We start from the raw sequence: 22,845 nt of genomic DNA on the forward strand, positions 1-22,845 counted from the left end.
CTTTTTAATGATTTTACTATTTAGAATAAGCTTGGCAAAAACATATCACTGTACAGTATGATGTGAGAATAGAGGCGGTAAATGTGCCAGAAATCCTCAAATTTGGGCATTCATCACCAAAAATGTTCTAAATCACTTAATGTTTCATAAACATTGTATTATAAGAAATTCAGCCCTGATCTATAAGACTGAGAAATCTTATCTGATTTTTATTTTTGACTGTTTTTCACACAAAAAGTGGTATTTATTTTTCTCAGTTCAGGTCTAAAAAAGCCTTAAAATGTATTTTTGAAAGTGTGTAGGAAGCCTGAATCATGGATAAGTGAATGCTATTGAAATGAGTCTGTTCTTGTTTCAGGTAAATTTACCTGCATCGAGGTGCGCTTCCACCTGGAGCGTCAGATGGGTTACTACCTGATCCAGATGTACATCCCCTCCCTGCTCATTGTCATCCTGTCTTGGGTCTCTTTCTGGATCAACATGGACGCAGCTCCAGCCAGAGTGGCTCTGGGCATCACCACCGTGCTCACCATGACAACGCAGAGCTCAGGATCCAGGACGTCACTGCCCAAGGTCTGTGTTTGTTGTCCTTAATTCCCCTGTTTGTTTGTCTGTGTTCTCCTCCAGGAGCCCACAGGCTCGACAGGCAGGTGAGGAGAATTATAGAGTCTCACCTGCCCACAGGTGTGAGTGTGAGGCTGAATGTTTGTCCGTCTGTTTGTCAGAGTGTGATCTCCCTTTAGTTGACTCTCCCTCACAGTGTGAGTTAGAAATACTCCAAGGAACAGCATAAAAAAATCCATCAGCATCACACTCCGAGCTGTGAAAAACAGTTCTCTCTCTTTGAAGACTTCATGCCACAGCGTATTTCACATCAGAAGATGCTGCACGCAGCTGTAAACTGTTTCTAACTCGAGGGTGTTATTGTTTGGTTTTCACACTTAAATAACAGACTTACAGTACATCACCACCTGTAAACTCCTTATATCAAGATTGCTTTTTATAGTAAAGCTTCTGAGAGACCTTAGCTGGTTAAGAAACAGAGTGAAAACAAACCTTGTGCCTCTTCATGTCAAGAAAGCAAAAAAAAAAAAAAAAGAGTAGTTTTATCAGCATATAAACTCTGTCACAGGGTAGGTGTCAGACAAGGTGATGAGCAGCGTGCTGCCAGAAACACCTTGCTTAAATTTTTCCACATTAAAAATTTATTGTGACTTCCATGTTGTGCCTAATGCACATTTGTCGTTAGATGCCAAAAGGAACATAACCTGTAAGTTCCTAACAGGAGCTTCAAGCTGCGACGACCACTCAGACATGCAAGGCGCAGTACATACTTTCTGAATGATACTGCATGTGTTAAAGGGATATTTCTGCATTTTAGAAGTTGGGTTGTGTAAGGTGCTTAGCAAAAGTAGTGCCATTAGCTAGAAATGTCAGCAAGCTTTGTCCCCTCACCAGGATGCTCTTAAAGAAGCTAGGCTATACAGTGCTACACACAGGCTGCTTCATGTAATTTAGCAAGTTTTGGGTAAAAACAGACCTAAAACCAATGGCGGCTCAATTGTTTATTTGTTTAATTTGTTTTATTTTCACCCAGAAAGCCTCTGTGTTCAGCACTATTTTACAATACGTACTTTGACTACCAGCTACTTGTTCTTCCGCCTCAGCATACTGAGCAGCTGTTTACATCTGCAGGCTTCATCTGAGGAAACAATACAATACAATACAATAATAACTTTATTCATCCCCGAAGGGAAATTCATTTGTCTGGAGTCTCATGTAGTCATCTGTTTATAGTAGAATTATAGAGCCTGATTGCTGAGGGTTTAAAAGATCTCCTATATCGTTCCATCCTGCAGCGAACAGAGAGAAGCCGTCCACCACTGTTGTTTTTTTTTTTTTTTTTTTGGTCATTTAAGGTGATATGAAGTGGATGATCCATGTTCCTCAGAATAGCCTCCACCTTCTTCATTGTGCATCTCTCCACCTCATCCTCCAATGAATTCAACTTGATTCCAACCACAGAGCCAGCTTTTTCACCAGTTTGTTCAGACGCCTTGCATCCTTGTGTTTTACACTGCCTCCCCAGCAGACTGCAGCATAAAACAGAACACTTGCCACCACAGACTGATTAAACATCTGTAGCATCTTACTGCAGGTGTCTATTGATCGGAGTCTTCTCAGGCAAAAGAGGCGGCTCTGCCCCTTTTTGTAGATGAAGTCTACATTTTTAGACCAGTCCAACTTATTATCCAGGTGTACACCTAAATATTTATACAATGTCACCACCTCGATGTCCACGCCACAAGTGTTCACTGGCTGAAGAGGGGGTTCAGATCTGCGGAAATCTATGATCATTTCCTTTGTCTTTGACGTGTTGAGTAGGAGGCAGTTTTTGTGACTCCAGTCAGTGAAGGCACTTATCAGATCCCTGTATTCGGCTATGATGGTTCGGCTGTATGACAGGCAAATGTGCTGCAAATACAGAAACAATTCAAAACTCAGCAATCCATACCCCAAACCGTACTTCATGGACTTCAGTGGAAGCACTCCCAGCCTGTAGGGGGCTCTCTAGCAGAGGCAGAGCAAAGGAGAGACAGACAGATGGAAGAGAGAACTTGGACGGTCTTTGACTTTCTCCATACTCAAAAAGCGAAAGATGAATTTGCATTTTTGAGGACTCTATTCCTGGGAGTTATTCTCAGAGGACTTGACAAGCTCATAAGTTAACAGAAAGCTGCTTACAGTTTTTAGATGATGAATACTTCAGGTTTTGTGTAATTGCCCCTCCAGAGAGGCCATCTGTGGTGTTCTAAAGCAAGTTATAATAAATATACATATATATATGATATATATTTAGACTAGAAAATCAATAAAAGCCCACATTTACAATGGCACCAAGCAGATAAAAGAAATATATCTGACATGTTTTTAAAAAATAAAATTACAGTTATAAGTTTAAAAAAGACAATCAGGAATGGAACATGGAAGTCAATTAGAGCAGGTGCAATCGTAAACATCCAAAATAGATGGCTCTGTGTTGAGATTATCCTACTGATCATGCTTAAAGCACAGCAGAAGTGTTTTTCTGTGAATTTGGGATCTTGCTAGTCTAAATTTCAGTCAGACTTTTAGTTGTGTTTCTGGGAGAGTTCCCATTCTTGCTGCTGGTCGTTCTCAGTTGGAATGCATCGGGCCTTTGTAGGGCGCCTTGAAAGAAACTTGAAATTTATTCCTTGAAAAGAACTTTAACTTGGTCATATAGATCTGTTTGGGATTTTCCTTACTCTACAGGATGCAACACTTGTTTGCATAATCTGCACTTAGAGGCAGGGTTGGTCATTTTATCCAGACGGGTTTTTGTTAAACTGGTAAAAATTGTCCTTATGCCCAATGGCAACCATGTCTTTGGAAAAAGGACCAAAAAAAGTCCTGTCTTCTGTAGCAGCTGTAAGCTTGTGAAGAGTTGTGGGGGGAAAAATACATAAAATATCGCTCTTCAGTACACAACTCATGGTATGTATCTTCTCAGATACGAAATGCATCCCTACATCAGAGTTTCTCTCAGGAACATGCTAGCTAGCTCACACCTTTGAGTAACTTAAAAAAAAAATGTTCTGTTTACATTCTGTTTGTACAATATAAACATGTTAAAATTCAGATGAATCTGCACGGTGAAATGTGAAAGTTTATCAGGTGCAAGAAGTTCCTGTTTGCGACTAAGACAGATTGTGCCCATCTGTTTCACAGGACGTTAAGTGCAGCACATATATAGATATAGTTACGTATTTAGGAGGACACACTCCATGTACACATATGGTATATAGGTGAGTGAGGTGTACACAGGATGTGCATGTGTGAGTGAGTTTAACAGGGTTGATTTATTCCCTCTCTGGAGACCTGAGATGTCTCTTCCTTGTCTTTATTGGTGGATGTTTTGCAAAGGCAGCCAAAGTGTGTGTTAATTACTCACATTATGCATCCACTCTAGCATGTGTGTGAAAGAGAGAGAGAGCCCCTCAGTCTTGTTCTGGTATCTTGTATGCATGAGGAAAAATCAGACACGGAGCACTTTGTTATATAACCCTTATTATTACATCCATCTCCCTCCCACATGCTGTACACGCACACCTCTATGACACGGCTGAGGTCGTATATGTGTTTAGATGTTAGGAGGTTTCTCATGTTTCCGCTGCCAAACAGAACTTTGCACTCCAGTATGTTACACATGTCTGAATGAGTCATAATATCATAAAGCAAGCAGGAAACATCACTTTGACAACACAGCAAAAATGTGTGTGTTTTTTGTGTTACCAGGTCTCGTATGTGAAGGCCATAGACATTTGGATGGCTGTGTGTCTTCTCTTCGTCTTCTCCGCACTGCTCGAGTACGCAGCTGTCAACTTTGTGTCGAGGCAACACAAAGAGCTGCTGAGGTTCAGACGGCATCACAAGAGCAAGAGCAAGGTACCGAGATATCGCACAACAAACGCACAATCCTCAGAAAGGCATCAGGACATCAAGCAGTGTGATCTGACACAAAAATACACCTTCAAACCACATTAACGTAAACTTATACCTGCTGTCTGCATTCTTTGACAACTATACATCATCAATCACAGATCAAATAGTTTCACATCAAAAAGAAGGAAAATCCAGATGTCTTTTAATGTTTTACTTTCTAGATATAAAAAAAGGCATAACTAATTAGACAATGGGTTCTTTTCCACTGAAAAACTCAAACAAACATAACCACAGGCTTATATAACTCACTGAGAGTAAAGATGTCTTTGGGATAACTGTAGCGTTTTCCTTTATGTCCTTCAACCTACACCTTAAATTCAAACGTCTGTACTGCTCCACACATATATTCATTATTAGGGCTGCAACTATTCTCAGTTTTCATGCAGCACACTTGTAGAACCGGCCCCTGAGGCTTTCCTGCTGACAGATGATTAATTTAATTCACTTTCTGACAAGGAAACAAGCCTGGGTTGTACTTCTGTGGAACGCCTTCTGAGAAAGAAAACCAAAAACAGAGAGGAGTAAATTATGGAGAATTAAGGGCCTGTGTCCCTAGAAAGCACTCTTGCACTGTCAGCGCCCACAACCACAGCTATTACTGAGCGCCTCTCACCAGCATTTATTGTTGACTTTTTTTTTACGAAAGTTGACTTCTGCTTCCCTCGGTGGTATCCATGATAAATTGTTTTTAATAGCTGCTAAATATTTTCCTTTAGTCAAGGAGATAATAACCTTACAAAGCAGATGGATTGGCAAGTTCCCACATCTGTCATCAGGCAGATCCACCTTGCAGTGGTTCAGTCTGAAACAATGGTGCCAGGTCTACATACAGACCTGACCAATCAGCATCATTTTAGGAGGAGGAGGTGGCAGCTAAAGGCAGGGTTTAGTTGTGCTAAGCAATGGTTGCCACCAGTGTAGTGTTAAGCTCTAATGTAGCTATGTAGGCTGTTGTAGGTTTAGCAAATCTGGACCACATTTCTCCATAAAATAAAGAGTAGAAACAGCAATGAAAGCTTTTCATGACTAAAAAGATTCATTCACTCTTCTCCTGACCACCTTCAGAATGAGTTTGCGAGAGTTGGAGTATACAATTACAATATATGCAATGGCTGCCACCAGTGTAGCTCAGATTTAGCCTTAGTAGAGCAGCAGTTTAATCAGAGCTGGTCCACATTTCTTTATCAAAACAAGGCACGTGCAGTGAATCGCTAAAAACGGTTAAAATTGCAAATACAAATTAGCCTTCACTCTCTCTTTTAAACTGTAATGAACCTCCCGCCACTAGAGGCTGCTGTAGCTTCAGTTAATGGCCACTGCCTTCCTGTCGCACTTGAGAAGCTCAGCGGTGGCTTAGCGGTTAGCGTGTTGTAGAAATAGCATGGTATGCCAGTTTTTAAAGTAGTAAATGGAAATGAAGTGCTATGTAGGCAGTCGAGGGCTGAACTCATGTAAAATTTCCATCCAACGTGTAAAGAGACCACATGTCAAAGCATGATATTAAGCTGCAAAGAGGAACGAAGGCTGGCAGAGCTAGCTGCTAATATTAGCCACGCTAACGTCACACCTGCTAACACAATGACCTTGTGAGGAATTTGACTGTTTTCTATGGATTCTCTCCTCTTTAGACTAGTCAGTTAAACAAAATTTAAATGAGCGTTTACCCGAATGGGGAAATAGACGTGTAGGTACATCCTTAAATTAAACAAGGGCGAACCACACTGAAAGCTTCTCTTTGCAGAAATCATGTTTTTGCATTTCTCCCAGCCGTCCTCCACATGAGTTTTATCCACCAACCAGCTCCACCCTAACATTCATGACTTAGAGCAGCCTTTCTGTCAAGCTCAGGTTACTACTGGAGCTGCACATGCTTAGTGCTTCATTTTGTCTTGTCGCTCTGATTGGCCCATAATGATAATGACAGACAGAGCTGTTGTCAAATAGGTTTCCAAGATGAATGATAAATATATTCTACACAGTGTATACAGTCTGAATCAGTCTATCTGGTGTGTCACACCGATCAGCTAATGGTAGCTAATTATGCTTAAAAATGATGTACAACCCCAGTTTCAAAAAAAGGTGGGGCGCTATGTATATAAGAACAAAATGCAGTTCATTGTCAAATCTCATAAAAAATCCTTTCCATTTCAGGAAAACCATTTTTGCTCATTTTTAACTTGATGGCATGAACACATCTCAAAAAAGTGGAGACAGAGCCACATTTACCATTGTGTAGCATCCCCTCTTCTTTAAACAACAGTCTGCAAATGTCTAGGAATTTTTGGGAGAGGAATGTTAACCCATTCTTGTCTGATGTAGGATTCTAGCTGCTCAACAGGGATCAACAGGGACTGCTTCTTGTGTTTTGAGAGTGAGTGACAGCAGCTCTTGTGCGATGTGGCCATAAACTGTTCTGTATGGAGTGTGCCGGGCAAATCTGCCTGTCAGCTGAGTCTGAGTGCCCCATATGCCACACCCCCACCACACAGTGCATCTGCATCTTCTCATAATGTCCTGGGTTTTCTTTGCCAGATTTTTCTTGTTCAGCACCTGGACTCTTCATCTGTGAAGCCATTGCTGTTGTAATGAATGTGGAATGTGGTTTAGTATTGTGTTACTGAACTATGCGAGGCTTTTGCTGAAAGAGACGTCTGGATGGAAGCATATGTTGCTGTAGATCCAGTATCTACTTAGCATTGATGGTGTTTTTCAGAACTGCCCATGCCATAGGCTCTGATGCAACCCCATACCATCAGAGATGCAGGCTTCAGAACTGTACGCTGGTAAGAAGCTGCAAGGCCCCCTCTCCCGTTTAGTCTGCAAGACAAGGTGTCCATGGTTTCCAAGGGCAATTTATAATGCTTATTAATGTGACCACAGAACAGTTTTTCATTTTGCTTCAGTCCATTTTAAATGAGCTTTGTTGCTGAGTTTCTGGATCGTGTTCACATTTGGCTTCTTCTTTGCATGGTACAGCTTTAACTGTCTTTTGTAAATGCCATGGCGAACTGTGGTGACAGACAATGATTTCTGGGAGTGTTCCTGAGCCCATGCAGTGATTTCCAGAACATAATCATGTCTGTTTTTAATACAGTGCTGCCTCAGGGGCCCAAGATCACCAGTATCCAGATATTTCTCCAGATTCTTTGATTCTTTTGATGACATCATGGACTGTAGATGGTGGGATATCCAAAATCTTTGCAATTCTACATTGAGAAATTGTTCCATAATTTTTAGAGTTTTTTGCCCAGATTGGTGAACCTATGCCCATCTTTACTGCTGAGAGACTGTCTCTCTTAAATGTTCCTTTTATACCCAATCATGATACTAACCTGTTGCAAATAAACCTAAATAGTTGCATGATGCAACTCCAGCTGTTTTTCATCAGTAGCACTTACTTTTCCAGCCTTTTGTTACCCTGTCTATACGTATTTTTCATGAAATGGTAAAATGTTTCAGCTTCAACATCTGATATGTTGTTTATGTTCTGTTGTGAATAAAATATGGGTTTATGAGATTGACAATCATTGCATTCTGGTTTTACATTTTACACAGCGCCCCAATTATTTTGGAAAAGGGATTATATGTCTGACCCTTCACTCCCCAGATGGCAGTATTAATGACCCAGCCACTCTCAAAATACACAAGCAATGAATGTTAGGAAAAGAAAACCTTTCCTGGTGTGCAGCTTTTATGAGGGCTTGCCAGCAATCAGCAACCAAAGCAATGAAGGTTTCTTCAGATGAATTTCAAGCTTCATGTTGGGCAATTAAAACACAGTTTAGGCAGACAAATAAAGAAATTAATGTGTTAATCACGTGTGCCTTCTGTTTCTGGGCGTGTTATCTTTCCACCTCTCAATCTCTTCTGTCTGACTGACAGTGAAACAAGTCTCTTATCTGTGAGGAAGCTTTTAAGAAAGCTGACTGACAGGATAAAAGGGAAGCTGTGTAAAGGTTGTGATGTTTGAAAGGTCTTATATGGCCTCACTCAGGCCTTTGCTCTCCACAGCAATAAAAACAGATGGTTTATTAAGAGTTAAGATCATAAACTTTATTTCTGCCTCAGTCTAAGAGTTCCAGTATAACCAGTTTGAACTTGTACACATTATTTTAAAACAACTACATACAACTTACAGATTTTACAATGCACCATGTTTTATCTTTACACCTGAACAAACTCCAACTACAACATGCTCAGACTCACACAGACTGTGCTGTTCTCTGAGCTCTTGTTTGAGGCAGCCACCTAGTGGACACATGTTGTTACTACAGGCTCTGACCCGTGAATAATACAAGATCAACCCTACCATAAATGAGGGGTGAGATGGGAAGTGAAAATGTTTGTAAAATGGTGAATTTCTGATGTGACATGAAGATATTTAGTTGTACTTACTAGATGTAAACATTTATATGATAAGTGTTGTTTGATTGTGCATGTTTGATCTCCTGCTTCTCCACATGTCACTTAATGGATGGGTGCATGATGCAGCATGGCTGTAACTTCATCACAGTGATTTTTATGGCTCTTTAGTTCACTGATGTTTTTTCTCTGACACTGGGCCGTCCACACAGGACGAGCCTGATGTCAGCGCATGATCTCTGGGGGTTGGGAAAAGCATTCAGTCTACTCATTTAGACAAAAACAACATTCACTAAAAAAAAAATTAAAATGGCAGCCAAAACCAAAAAGGCATAAATGCCCCATTATGTGCTACAGAGGAAACTCTTCAGAAACTTTAAAACTTGTTAATTCCAGAGTTTTTGTCACCGAAACTACAACAAAAAATATTTGGCAACAATATTTGTTAATTTGTTAATAATTTTACATGAGGAAGACCAGACTAGGACTGGCTAAGAACAGATCTTTGATGACAAAAAGTATATTTAGCTTTCATCAAGGAGACAAAAATGTAGTTTGTTTTTTATCCGATATCCGTGATATTTCTCTACTGTGGCTAAGTCTGTCAAAACCCAACATATCTGTCGTTCCTCTGACTCTCAAATGTAGAACACAAGGATCCCAGGTTCAAGAATGGTGTTCTTTGGGTCATAGTCCTCTCCTTTCTTTTTTCCACACATAATAAAAGTCTCTACGGCCAAAGAGCTCTAATTTGGTCTCCTCTGACTAAAGGACACGTTTCCAGTATGCATCATCTTTCTCCAGGTTCTCCTTGGCAAACTTCAGTCTGGCTTGAAGGTGTCTCTTCTGCAGAGGTGGACCTTTTCTTGGTCTATTCCTGTGCAGGAGTGATGGTCTTCTTTGAGACTACAGTTCCTGACTTGGTTAATGACGAGTGTCTTTGCAGTTGTCCTTGGGTCTTTAAACACATCTCTCACTAGTTTTCTTTCTAAAGTCTCTGAAATCTTTCTCTTCCTCTCTCTGCCAGGCTTGTTCTGGACTGTGTGGCTCTCTTTGAATTTCTTGATTAAAGTTCTCACTCCAAATTCTTGGCACTTGGAAACACTGTGATATCTTTATATATTCTTCTGATTTCTGAACATCAAAATTCTTACTTAAGTCTAAACTGATTTCTTTGTTTTTGCCGTGATGCCTTCTCAGTGACAGCTCAAACCCTTACTTAAGTTTATTATTGTTACTGTGTGTAAATTGGCAGATAATCCTCAGTTTTAACTTAATTTTACAAACATAGAGAATTACAAAATTAAAGCACATCATTGCACAACAGTGGTTTGTGCTATGGCTCCACAAAAAGGTCACTTCTAAACGGGGCTAATAATTCAGACCCTGGTAGTTTATTTCGAAATAATTTTGTTTTTGTGTGCAAAGTAAAATAATAAAAGCATCTAAAATAAAACTAGGCTGTTGGACATTTTTTCCTCAGTTGAAAATGTTTTTGGAAATAGTTTCAGGAAGCTTGAATACATTTTGCTTAATGCAGAGATTTGGGTCATATTTCTTTGCTGCAGTCATCTACAGTGAAACAACTGTGTGGCTTATTATTGAACTGGGACTCTCATATATAAGAGGAAACAGATAACTAGGCCTCCTGTTATGATAAACAGAAAAAAGTAGACAGTTTGGGTCAAATAAAATAGCATTTTAAGGTTTGTTGCTTTAATAATGATGAATACAAATAAAGATATGATAGATTGCAGAAAATCTTTTATACATTGAACACAGAAGTGGACTGAATGACTTAGAATCCCAACCCTGTTTTTTGGATGCTGTTTGTGTTTTCTTCTTTGGGTTTCTGTGTGTTGATCACTGGTGTGCATGCTGTCGACCGGTAGAACAATGGAGGTGCAGTTGATCCAGAGGAGCTAGCCGATTCCCTCCGCCGTGTTAACATTGACATCGGCCTCAAAGCATCAGACCCTCTTTATGGATCTATGAGCAACATCTACGCCGACAACCACAGGGTAACCACACTGCGTTCATACGTTTGTGTTTGTGCATGGTTATATCTGCATGTTTTACCTGCATGAAACCACCTGTGTATCTTCTCTTCCAATCACATTGTGATATAGGCATGAAGCTTTATCACAGACATGAAAAAGGGTGTGCTAGTTCGACAGTTCTACAGTTTTCTTCTCCTTTTTTTTTTTTTTTTTTTTGAATGATGGAATCCTGTGCAGGATAGCAGCAGGCAGCGTTTTTGAGTTAAGGATGCTGAGTGTTTAAAACTCTGGACTGCATTGGTTTTATGGGAAACGTGTGCTGTCAGCATAGAAATGGTATGAAAAAGTGTTTTAAGGAACTACATCTGTATTAAAAGACAGGTCAGTTGGACAGGAATGAATAAATCAAAAATGTTCAGGCAACCTCCTATACACAGTCTAAATATAGAGACATAAATAATGGCAACTGTGCTGCAGTGAAACTTTGCCATCGTTTGGAAAAATGGAGCGAGTCTACAGTATGTATGTTTTTCTTCATAACTTTAATTAAACTTTATTCAACCAGGGGACCGACCAAGATTGGCAGCAATACAATCAGGCCTTCGGACCCAAAAGTTGTTTAAAAATAGGATTTTGATCGTGAATAAATGAAAAGAAATATTCAGAGCTGTGCACATCTATTTCTTTTATGCATATAATTGTTGTAATGTTTGAACTACTGTACATGTATTTCATCATACTGTACATTCATGCTGAAGGCTGTTTATTTAATAACATTGTGAAGGCCAAACTAGGGACAAGAGACGGAAACCCTCTGAGCACATTTTATGCTCTTTATTGACCTTGGCGTTAAATGCCATACAATAATATCAAGGCAATAATGTTAGCTGTATAGTGTGCAGAGATATTTGTATTAAAGCATTGTTGAACAGTCCAATCTGAAGCCAGTCTAAGGCCATAACCGTCTATAAAGCACTAAATCAATCAAACTGTCGTTTTGAGCCTCAGGGTTCCACTTCTTGTGCTGAAAATAAAAAACGAGCATGCTAACGTTTGACCTCCTCCTCCCCTTCTTCCTCCTTTTCTCCCCGACAGGAAGGGGAAGTTCAAGAGAGCAGACCGACCTCCGCAGCTGCTGTGACCTCCACTCCCAGCAACAGCAAGGAGTCGAAGGCCAGCATCAACAACACCGTGGCTGTGGTCAACACCCCCGGAGCCACCGCGAACACTACCCAGAATCCACCTGGAGCTGCGACAGGTGGTGGGGGTAAAAGCACGGAAGAGATGAGGAAGTTATTCATCGACCGAGCCAAAAAGATTGACACTGTGTCGAGGGCCGGCTTCCCTCTCGCCTTTCTCTTCTTCAATATATTCTACTGGGTTCTTTATAAGATCCTTCGGCACGAAGATGTACATAAGCAATAGAATAAACATAGTTTATTCCTTTACAGTTTGTGCACCGCATTACTGTCCTGTAATCATAATAGGACGATTCCTTCATCCTGACCGCTCATGAGGACCTCACTTTACAAAAATCCTGTTTCCAAACAGCATAAAAGTCAAACTAATACTCAAAATCCATGTACAGAAAACTCATAGAGGCTGATAAATTATCACATTAAGAGTATAATCTGAAAGGAAAAATTATATTAATCAATAATTTTGTTTTTCTTGTCAGCAGGTTGCCCTCTAAAAGAGACTGACCATGGAAAATAACAGAATCTGGTAGCAACTCATTTAAGTGGGGCATAATTACCTAGTCATTTTAAAGGAATACATTTGAATTACCTAACAGTTTCTCCATAATAAGATGGTAATTACCTTTTGATAAGCAGGTAATCTTGTATTTCCAGGCAATTACTTGGTAGAATACCACCTAAACACCAGAGACTTGCACAACAACTCCTGTCAGTTTCTCAAGAATAAGGTTGTTGTTACCAGTTAATAACTGGGCATTTTACCAAGTAATAACTTACTTGTTAATAATGTATTAATCATCAAGTTATTCCTCGTAATATAGTGGCAATTTTCTGGTAATTACATGGTATTTAACCAAGTAATTTCTCAGAAATAAGATGATAAACTTCTCTATTTGTTGCTTGTTAATTCCCAGGTAATTTCTTTATTTAGTCTCACTAAATCAAAATGAGTCCTTCCTGAATAATTTTCATGTAATTTTTAGGATTAGGCGGGTAGGGTAGGATAGGGGGTTAGGGTTAGGGGTCTAGGGTAAAATACCACCATTAACAGATAATTGCTACAGTATTACAAGTAATTACCCAAAAAAAAGTAATGCAATCTTAACAACTAAGTTACTACCCCATAAATTGCGCACTAGGGCTAGGGTTAGGGGCCTAGGGTAGGATAGGGGATCAGGATAGGATAAGGGGTAAGGGTTTGGGTTAAGAGGCTAGGGTAAAATTCGACCTAATTACCAGAGAATTACGACAATATTACAAGGAATTACTTGATAATGAAAACATTGTTGCTATGTTAATACTTCCTCAACTGTATTTTAGAGTTATTACATGGTAAAATGTCACCTTATTACTGGATAATTACACTTGTTAACATGAAATTATTTGGTTTTTAGGCCCTGCTAAAAGGAAGTGTTACCCCATGTCTTTAAGACCTTTGGCAAATAATGTTTTACATTCTTATGTTAACTTTTGATGAAAACAGCAGCTGGCAAAGTATAGGATGATAGAAAACAAATTCAGCAGGACTGATTTAACCCCTGTTACATTCAAAACAGTGAAGTCAAAGTTGAATTCTCATTTACAGTCAAATTTTCTTTTATGACATAAAAAAAGGGTGAAATTGTTTCCCTGATCTGTGGAAAGTTTGAGTGGGACATCTCTTATAGACACAGCAGCGCAGTTACTACAAACTCTCAACAGACATTTGTGTGTGTGGGTGTGTGTGTGGGTGTGTGTGTGTGTGTGTGGGTATGTGCCTGTCAGTGCCATTGATACCCTTTACAAATTTGATTAAAAAAGAGAGTTATTTTCACAAATTTACTTCATAATAGCACATTTAAAGAATAACAAAATGCCAAGAGTTTCAGCTGAGGTAAATGTACCCTGGAATTTAAAAAAAATATTTTGAGGTTTATGGACAAGGCTGGAAGGGCGCATCATTATTCAGACTCGCATGAAAGGATTATTAATGCTAAAGTGGAACATTGGTTCTCAACTGGTGGGTCAGGACCCAAAAGTGGTGAAGCTGATTCCAGTGGGTTCCTGGGAAAAAAAGGGGTGGAAATAAAACTATGATATACAGAAACCATTACTACTACAAAAACTAGTCAATTTTTGTCATTTACACACGATTTATTTTTTGTTTATGGGATAACTTTGCAGTTTTCCCAAGCTGATGAAATTAGTCCCCGAGGAATTACTAAAATTTCCATTCTGTCTCGGGAAAATGAAGTAAACATAAAATGTAAGCATGCCCTTCTCTAATTATGTGCTTTTCAAACATGTTTGTTTTGTATTGTCTCTGTTAAATTCAAGCTACAACATCATTTATTAAATGCATTTCTGTTGTTTAAACTTTTCTTAAAAATTTGGTAACAATTTCTCTAGGCCTGCAGTCGACCAGAGAAAAACTTGGTCGAATGAAATGGTTGGTCACTCTGGTAATAAAAAAAAAGAGACAGAGCAAACCTTCACTTTATCTCAAAATCAGTTTAATTCATAACAGGTTCCTGCATCCTTCTGGTAGACTAAATTATGTAAGCAAGATTTATGAAATATTTTTAATTATTTATGTCCTCATTCTGTTGTAATAAAATAACAGCTGCCACCTGCCTTAAACCATATCATTTCCATGATCACAGAACAATAAATATTGAGCATTATATAGCCTACAAAGGGGGAAAAAAAGCCAGCTGGTCAGGACTTAATGACTAGACGGCATTGTCTTCTCACTCTTCTACTCTCTGTCTGTCCACAACAGCAACTAACGCTAAAATTTACAGTCTAATGAGATGATAAAGGGACTTAATACTTGTATATGCTGAGCAGTGAATTTAACAGCCAACGGGAGTTAATGTTTTGACAGAGGGCAGCAGACATTCTCAGCGCCACTTCAGTACAAACATCCTGCATCTTTGCATCAAAGCTCCAGATTTATAATGTAACTGCTGTGAAACAATAAGAATATAACATGTTTAATGCCACTCTGTGTGCCTCTCCACCTGGAAATGCCAAGTCTCCAAATCAGACAGCTAGAGGCAGGGATGGGTCCTAATGCCCGACCAGTTGAGAACCACTGATATAGACGACTCAAGTTCCTATATTATCCACTTCATTTTAAGTAAAAAAATATCAAAACCTTGTGAATTTGACGTCCTTTTTTCTAACAAGAGATGATTTAATCAGGGTAACGATGATATGTGGCCATGTAGAAGACACAAGCTAGTTTGTTATCAACGTTTTTTTAAGAAGAAAGAACTACATTACCCACAATCCCAGAATAAAACAGCAATGTCTCTGATTGGTGGAGCCCACCTTGCCTTGCAAATTTTGTCCACTGATACCACTGAAGTTAACAGCCATGAGAAAAGTTAATTAATTCATTGATTAATATAATTACTGTCAGATAGAATCTGATTAAATCTAAATCAAATAAACAGCTAACTGTTCTGAGGCAGAATCTTTCAAAATATCAGAGGGTAATTAGATAAACGCCCTGTCTGTCAGATTCATTCAAAGTCACAATAATTATATAGTATGAATGCTTAGCCCCAGGGAGTAAACTACACAACATGTTATCCTTGTTCACTATCGGTGGAGCCAGTATGTAAATTAAACTCTTGCCACTGGGAAAAGAGAACAAACATCTCCACCAAGAACAGCTTTGAGTTAGGTTCTCTGCTTTTCTTAGAAATGTTTTCCAGTGTTGTTGAGACAATAGCTTTATTGTACATTATTAAAGAGCTATTGTTTCCTGACACTCAAGTATTTAGGTGTTTCCTTTAATTTGTCACCTGTCTGTTTTTATGGAGAGAGAAGAAGAAAGACTCGGCCAGTCTGATGAAATATTTGCCAAGGAAGGGAACAAGTCAGAACAAGCAAAGTGGCCTCAAACACTGATTTGAGGCACAATGGTACTGCTGTCTTACCCTGAATATTCTTTGGTAGTCGTGACACACTGAAACCCACCAACTTCTGCAAAACAGCAGATGTAGGTGGAGTGAGACTGTTAATCTGACTCATATCAGTGTTTGTTGTTTCTTTTTCACAATGACTCACAACAGACACCAACCACAGCATCAGAGATTCTGTTAGAGATTAAAACCATGGAGACACGATGGTAAATCATTTACGTAAAAAGCAAAACTAAAGTCATATCTGAGGGCACACTGATTCAAAAAGACTGAACTGACAGCAAAAGGACAATCTGAGAGGCATCCATCCTGGGTGATCTGATCATATGTGGTTCACCTTAAGACTAGGAGTGAACACACAAGACTGCTCAGCTGGGCTGAGTCTGTCTGCTCTATGAGGAGAAAAACAGACTAATATCCTCTGACTTTAGGGATATTTGGACTTGACAGACAGCCATACCGTTTTCTAGACTGTGGATAAGGATATGTGGCCACAAATCGGGTCTCCTGACATTTATGTAGACCTGATTTCTAGTACACAGGGCTCAAGGCTCACAGCAGTGTGGTCCATCAGTAACTTTGAATTAAAGTCTAAGTTTTGCTTATCTATTACTTAGCTTTGGATCAGCTGTTTCATGTGATTCATTTAATTCTTCTTACTTTAGCTAAGAATGAGACCAAAGTACCCCGGCTGTCTTACTGTATCCACTTTTATCCACTTTGATTTTAACACCTGTTGAACCATCCTTTAATTTTAAATTTGACAAATTCCCACGGCACAACCCTACACTTTTATATAATCACTTGACAAAGCATTGACAAAAATAGGGAAGAGAAATCAGGTTAATTTACAAAGGATACTATATTTAATCAGTGATAAATACAGTGAACCTTACAATTTTTTGGCCTTACCCATTGTCTGGCTTGTCGCAAATGATTATTTGTCTGAATAATTGTCGTGTGTGGTATCAACACAATTATTTTACTGCTTCAAATCACGTTGTAGCCTCCAAGATCCTAAATCTTAAATATCAATATAACCGTGCTTGGTTCTAAGTTGTAATGCCTCCTGACTGAATACCCAAAACAGCTAAGAGGGTTACAAGCAGTTACATTTATCTTCATTCCAGCCAGGATTTTATCCTGATTCCCTTTGTTTCAAGATTTTTGCTCCAACTCTAACGCACGCCAGGACGGCCTGTGGTGGACGGACAGCAATCCTATGACATCAGTAGACATACATGTTTGTTTTTCTCCTGAAGTCATGTGATCACATGCGGTTGCTGGCTGGTCGGCAGGTGTGTGGTCTCATTGGTCTCACAGTCTGGCTGAGTCATCTCTTCTCTGCGCTCAGAGGATTATAAGATGAAAAAGCATTTGTCAGTCTGTGATCTCACATGTTTTTAAAATCGTTAAGATTTTAAAATCTTCGAGTGTGTGGCCAGCCTAACTGAATGCCTGTTGTAACAGTCTAGCTTCATCTTGTCTTTATTTACGTACCGTTATGCTCCAGACATTTCTATAACCATATTCCATGAGCTGAGGATCTGGACTGACTGTGGTGAACATCATTAAGATGTAGTTACTAATAAAGACGTCACATTTCGTCACATCACATCTCCCTACTGATTTCTATCACTGGCTATTCTTTCTGCCACTCAGTAGTTGAAGCAACAGAGACCCACACTGCCTTTGACCTCGACAGTCCACCCACCAAGAGAGGGTACAGGTGTCTGTGGAAGCACAAACCATACCTAACCGTACTCAATCAAACTGGACCACCTGCTGGAAACACAGCTCCAGATCACCCTGATGGATTAAGATCCAACAGTTTAGACCAAATACGAGCAAGAGTACTTTGATGCAGACAAAATGGCTGACTTACATCCAATCCATACCAGAAGTCTTAACCGGAAGTCCATACATCTAAGGTTAGGCTTAGGCATAGATAAGGTAAAGTTACCTTTAAACCTGTACCACTTGGCACCACCCATGGCATTAGTAGAAGATAAATGTGTAAAGGTCATTACAGAGCCGTAAACTGTGAAACGTCAGGGTCTAGTAGGCTATTAAAGAGCTTTTGAAATTTTTCCAATAAAGGAAAAAGTTGTCATGATGTGCTGCCCTAGAACAAAGCTGTCAGTAATAAATGGATTTAGCCATAATTAATTTCCCAATTTGTCAAATGCAGGTCCCAACTGTTCACAGGGTTAAATCCAGATAAGACTGATCCACACTTTCTTAATCTTTTATAGCTTAGAGGGTTAAAAACCATTGTGTGTTTTTCCTTTAAAACAAAAGCAGTTTTGTCTCTTTTTCTCAAAATAGGACCATCATTTACAGACCCTGTGTCTTTCTGCCTTGAGGAAAACTTGAAAAGAAATATTAAAAGCATAAACTTGTAGAGAAGTCATGATTCAAGGGAAGCAGTGATGTTTCTAGACTTCCTAGACTAAACCCAGTAATGTCAGCAACTTTATAATCACAGGATCCTTTAGAGAGCACCAGGAGGTGCTTGTGCTGAAGACGCCACCTACATCCATGCTAGTTTTTGTAGATCTTTTCTCAGATTTATATCCTTTTCAGATGAAACCTAGTCCTCTCACTGTGTCCTCCTTCCCTGAGAGACTTTTGCTCTAGTCTGGGACTTCTCAAGACTTCAAACACTGTGACAGAAACTAAGACAATCCTGAGAAACAAAGAGGATTGGGTTAATCCTCTCCTCCATTTACAGACAGTGAAATACTGATAAGCTCCAAAAATGGAAGAACAAGACGTATGGAGGAGTTTCATTACAAAAATCCACCGTGATGAAAGACTGCAATCACGTCTCGGATCAGACGTGAAGAGCAGCAATGAACCGTCACAGGCTGGAGAGACAAAAGACTTCTCATCAGAGAAATATGAACTATCTGAAGCACACACGCAGGAGCTACACACAGTTTCGCCCACTTGTGTCTTACAGCTCAGCTGCCAATGTTGTGTGTTTTTGTCCTAAACACTTTCAGCCCCACCTCAGATTTTTCTGTCTTCACTCACACAGCTGTTGGCACCAAACCACGCTCTGTAATGACTCTTTTCTTAAACCATCAGCGAGTAAAAAGGCTGTGAAATCACTTTACTGATTCCCTGTGTACACTGTGACTAATGCTGCAACTCCTCGGGTACTTTCCTATTCAGCCTGTCATACATTCACACTTTTCAATAATGCTGTAGCACGGCCCTGAAGCAGAGCAAGCTTTATCAGCTCTTCAGCTCCAAATGGGACCATCATTTACTCAGTTTATAACATGACACCCCACAGTACCCAAGGCAACCATTTTTCTATGAATAGATGCCACGTTTTCAAGTGAACCTGACTGTGTGTTGCCAAGCCATGTTACCTTGCTAACAGATTGGTTAAATACGAACATCAGCAGCCTAGCTGGCAATTTACACTATATGGACAGAAGTATTTGGGCACCCGACTACTACATCAACAGGGACTATAATAAAGACATTGTATTCAATTAAATGTACTTGAATATGAAGTTGGTCCCTGTTTTGCAGCTCTTACCACCTCCACTCTTCTTTGAAGGCTTTCCACAAGATTTTGGAGTGTTTTTGTGAGAATTTGTGCCCATTCGTTCTGTAGAGCACAGGTGTCAAACTCAAGGACCGGGGGCTCGACCCACAAGATCATATCTGAATTAGAACTAGCCTGCTGCTATGAGTTCTGCAGATTTCCTTCAGTATAAACATGTAAATTTATCTTAAGGATTAAAAAAAAAACCTTGTTAAGTTATAAAAATCTGAAAAAGTAGAGAGTAGAAATAATAAGATAAATTAATTTGTGTTTTCATTTCATATTTTCATTTTGCATCAAAAGATTATGATTGAAACTTAGGATTTTGACTTTTTATTTCATATTTTGACCTTTTAAATTCATATTTTTGACATTTTTTCTCACATTGTCACCTTCTAGATTCATAATTTTCTCTTTAAAATTAAATCTTGACCATTTAAACTCCAAACTTTGACTTTTAATCCCATGTTTTCACTTTTTAAACTCCTGATCAAGAATTTTATCCCATATTTTGACCTTTTTGAGTTACAATTTTGAATTTTATCTTCTAAATTGACTTTTGAAACTCTTGATTTTGTATTTTATCTAAGATTTGACGTTTAAACTCACTATTTTAACTCTATCTCATATATTTGCCTTTTAAAAACCTTATTTTGACTTTTAATTTTGTATTTTAACCTTTAGGACTTATAAAGTTGACTTTTTATCTTATTTATTTATTTATTTATGTAGCATTTATTTGACATGGACACACAGTAACAGTGATGCTATGATATTTAATCATTTTGACTTTTGTTTTTTGAAATCTTAAAATAATTTATCACCCTGTTAGGCCCTCAAGTTAAACCTAAATTCAGATTTCAGCCCCTGCTGTAGAGCATTTATGAGGTCAGGCACTGATAATGGACCAAAAGGCCTGACTTGCAATCTCCATTCCAGTTCATCCCAAAGGTGCTCCATGGGGTTGAGGTCAGGGCTCTGTGTGGGCCAGTCAAGTTCTTCCAATCATCAAATCACGTCTTTATAGACCTTACTTTATGCACTGGGGCACAGTCATGATGGAACAGAGAAGGGCCACCCCCAAGCTGTTGCCACAAAGTCAGAAGCACAGCATTGTCCAAAATGTCTTGGTATGCTGAAGCATTAAGACTGGCCATCATTGGAGGGGTCTAGCCCAAACCCTGATAAACCACCTCATACCATCATCCCTCCTCCACCAGACTTCACAGTTGGTAAACAGGCAGGTAACGTCCTCCCAGCATCTGCCAAATGCAGACCTCACTGCCAAACAGAGCAGCGTGATTCGTCACTCCACAGAACACGTTTCCACTGCTCAGCTGTCCGGTGTTGGTGTTCTGTACACCACTCTATCTAACGCTTGGTGGCTGCTTAGCCATGGAACCCCATTCCATGAAAATCCTGGTGCACAGTTTTTGTGTTTACATTAATGCCAGTAGAAAATCTGAATCTTCAGCTATGGAATCAGCAGAGCGCTGGCGACTTTTAACAGTCGTTGACTCTGCTCTGTGATTTTACGTGGTCTTCTGCTTCATGGCTGAGTTGCTGTTGTTCCTAAATGCTTCCACTTTCTAATAAAGTCACTTCCAGTTGACAGTGGAATATCCTGCAGGGATGAAATTTCACGAACAGTCTTATTGCAAAGGTGGCATCAATCATAGTGCCCAGTCCAAGTCACTGAGCTTTTCAGAATGACACATTTAGGATCATGTTGTTGTTTCATTATCATGTTAAATGTTTGCAGATGAAGACTGCATGGTTTGGTGCTTGATTTTATACAAGCACCAATTATATACTGATTATATACTGATCCAAACACCTGAATTCAATAATTAACAGGTGCTGCCAAATACTTTTGTCCATATAGTGCATCATATTTACAAGGGGTTGAATTGGGAAGTATGACAGTCCAGTAAAGTTAAGTTTTATCAGCAAGTTAATCTTTATTTGTATTGCTCCAAGTCATAGCCAGTGTTATCAAAGACATGTTGGAAAAAGCAGGGGTGTGGACTTTATTCTTCATGATGTTTACAAAGTCCCAACATTAATCCACCATGACCACACATCATAAAAACACTGAACAAAGAAACAACGGCAGGGAGAAACCTTCTTTTAACAGGCAGAACCAGACTCATGTTGAATAACCACCTGCTGAGGCTGTGTTGGGGTAAGTAAGAGTGAAAATTACATAATAGAGTGTAAAACCTTACATTTGTGTCAGCACTAATAAATCCAATAATAGGCTGATATATTATAAGGACTGTAAAATGGATTGATCTCCTGAGACCTTGCATGTGAGGACATCATGTTTTGGCTTTCCTACGACAGAATTTTTGAAATAAATGTCCAGTGAAGTTTAAGAAATTTGCATGAAATGTTGACGCAATTTGATATGAATTTTTCAGGAATTTTCATGGAAATTTAGGGATACTTGGTTGGATATTTTGGAGAAATTGCTTTGAAATGTTGAAGTATTTTCACAGAAATTTTGGGGATGTTAATGTATATTCAAGAGTCTCATGGATGTTTTGTGGGAACTTTGCTTGAAATCTTCTGGCTTCTTCATGGGAATTTGAGAAATTTGTTAGATGTTTAGGGGAATTTGTTTGGAAATTTGGTGCTCTAAAAACCAACCCACCACTCTGTTTCCAAAACAAAAGACGGGATGTTTAGGAGATCTGTGGACATCATTTTTGGTCAAACATACTTCCTGTTAAAAAAGTAAGCTGAACTTAAAGACTTATCAGGATCTACTGAAGTGGGAGAAACCAAAAACAATTCCAAACAAAAGCTCAGGTCTCAGGAGGTTGATGATGAAACGACACAGTAGCTGGATTTAGGCTTACAACAGCAATGTTAGATCTCCAGCATCTGGCCATATTGTACCATAATCAGTTTTCTTGTGTAAATCGTTAAAAGGATATGAAAAAATAAGATCAAATCTTCTTGTTAAACCATGGCTTGCGTGTTCAGGATGAGTGTGGATATCTGTGGTTAATGTCGGCATTTTCTGTCATTTCCACGATTCTCAAGCATAAATATTTAACAGGAAGAGGCTAAGTACTGATATTACCTTTATTCTGATGCCAGGAGAAGGTTTTTGAACAAGTGTGATCACTTGAAATGTGGCTGAAGTCTCTCTGGACTTTCATGTGTTATCTCTGTTTTCTTATCAATCTGGTTGCCATGACGTCAGATTGTTTTTACAGGTTATGTTCCAAACATTGTGTCAAATATACAGTAAATGTATATATTTCTATTTA

At 39.1% G+C, this 22,845-nt stretch overlaps 1 protein-coding gene across 1 annotated transcript in view; it reads left to right on the plus strand.

Annotated features, from left to right (window-relative positions):
* Positions 1-12,311, plus strand: part of glra3 (glycine receptor, alpha 3) — a 98,804-nt gene extending 86,493 nt beyond the window's left edge. Inside the window, exons 7-10 of the mRNA XM_041785434.1 lie at positions 359-573; positions 4,318-4,467; positions 10,779-10,907; positions 11,982-12,311. Coding sequence (XP_041641368.1) covers positions 359-573; positions 4,318-4,467; positions 10,779-10,907; positions 11,982-12,311 — 824 coding nt within the window. The remainder of the gene's footprint in view (positions 1-358; positions 574-4,317; positions 4,468-10,778; positions 10,908-11,981) is intronic.
* The last annotated feature ends 10,534 nt before the right edge of the window (positions 12,312-22,845 follow it).

This window comes from Cheilinus undulatus, linkage group 4 (assembly GCF_018320785.1).
Source record: "Cheilinus undulatus linkage group 4, ASM1832078v1, whole genome shotgun sequence".
Classification (NCBI taxonomy): domain Eukaryota; kingdom Metazoa; phylum Chordata; class Actinopteri; order Labriformes; family Labridae; genus Cheilinus; species Cheilinus undulatus.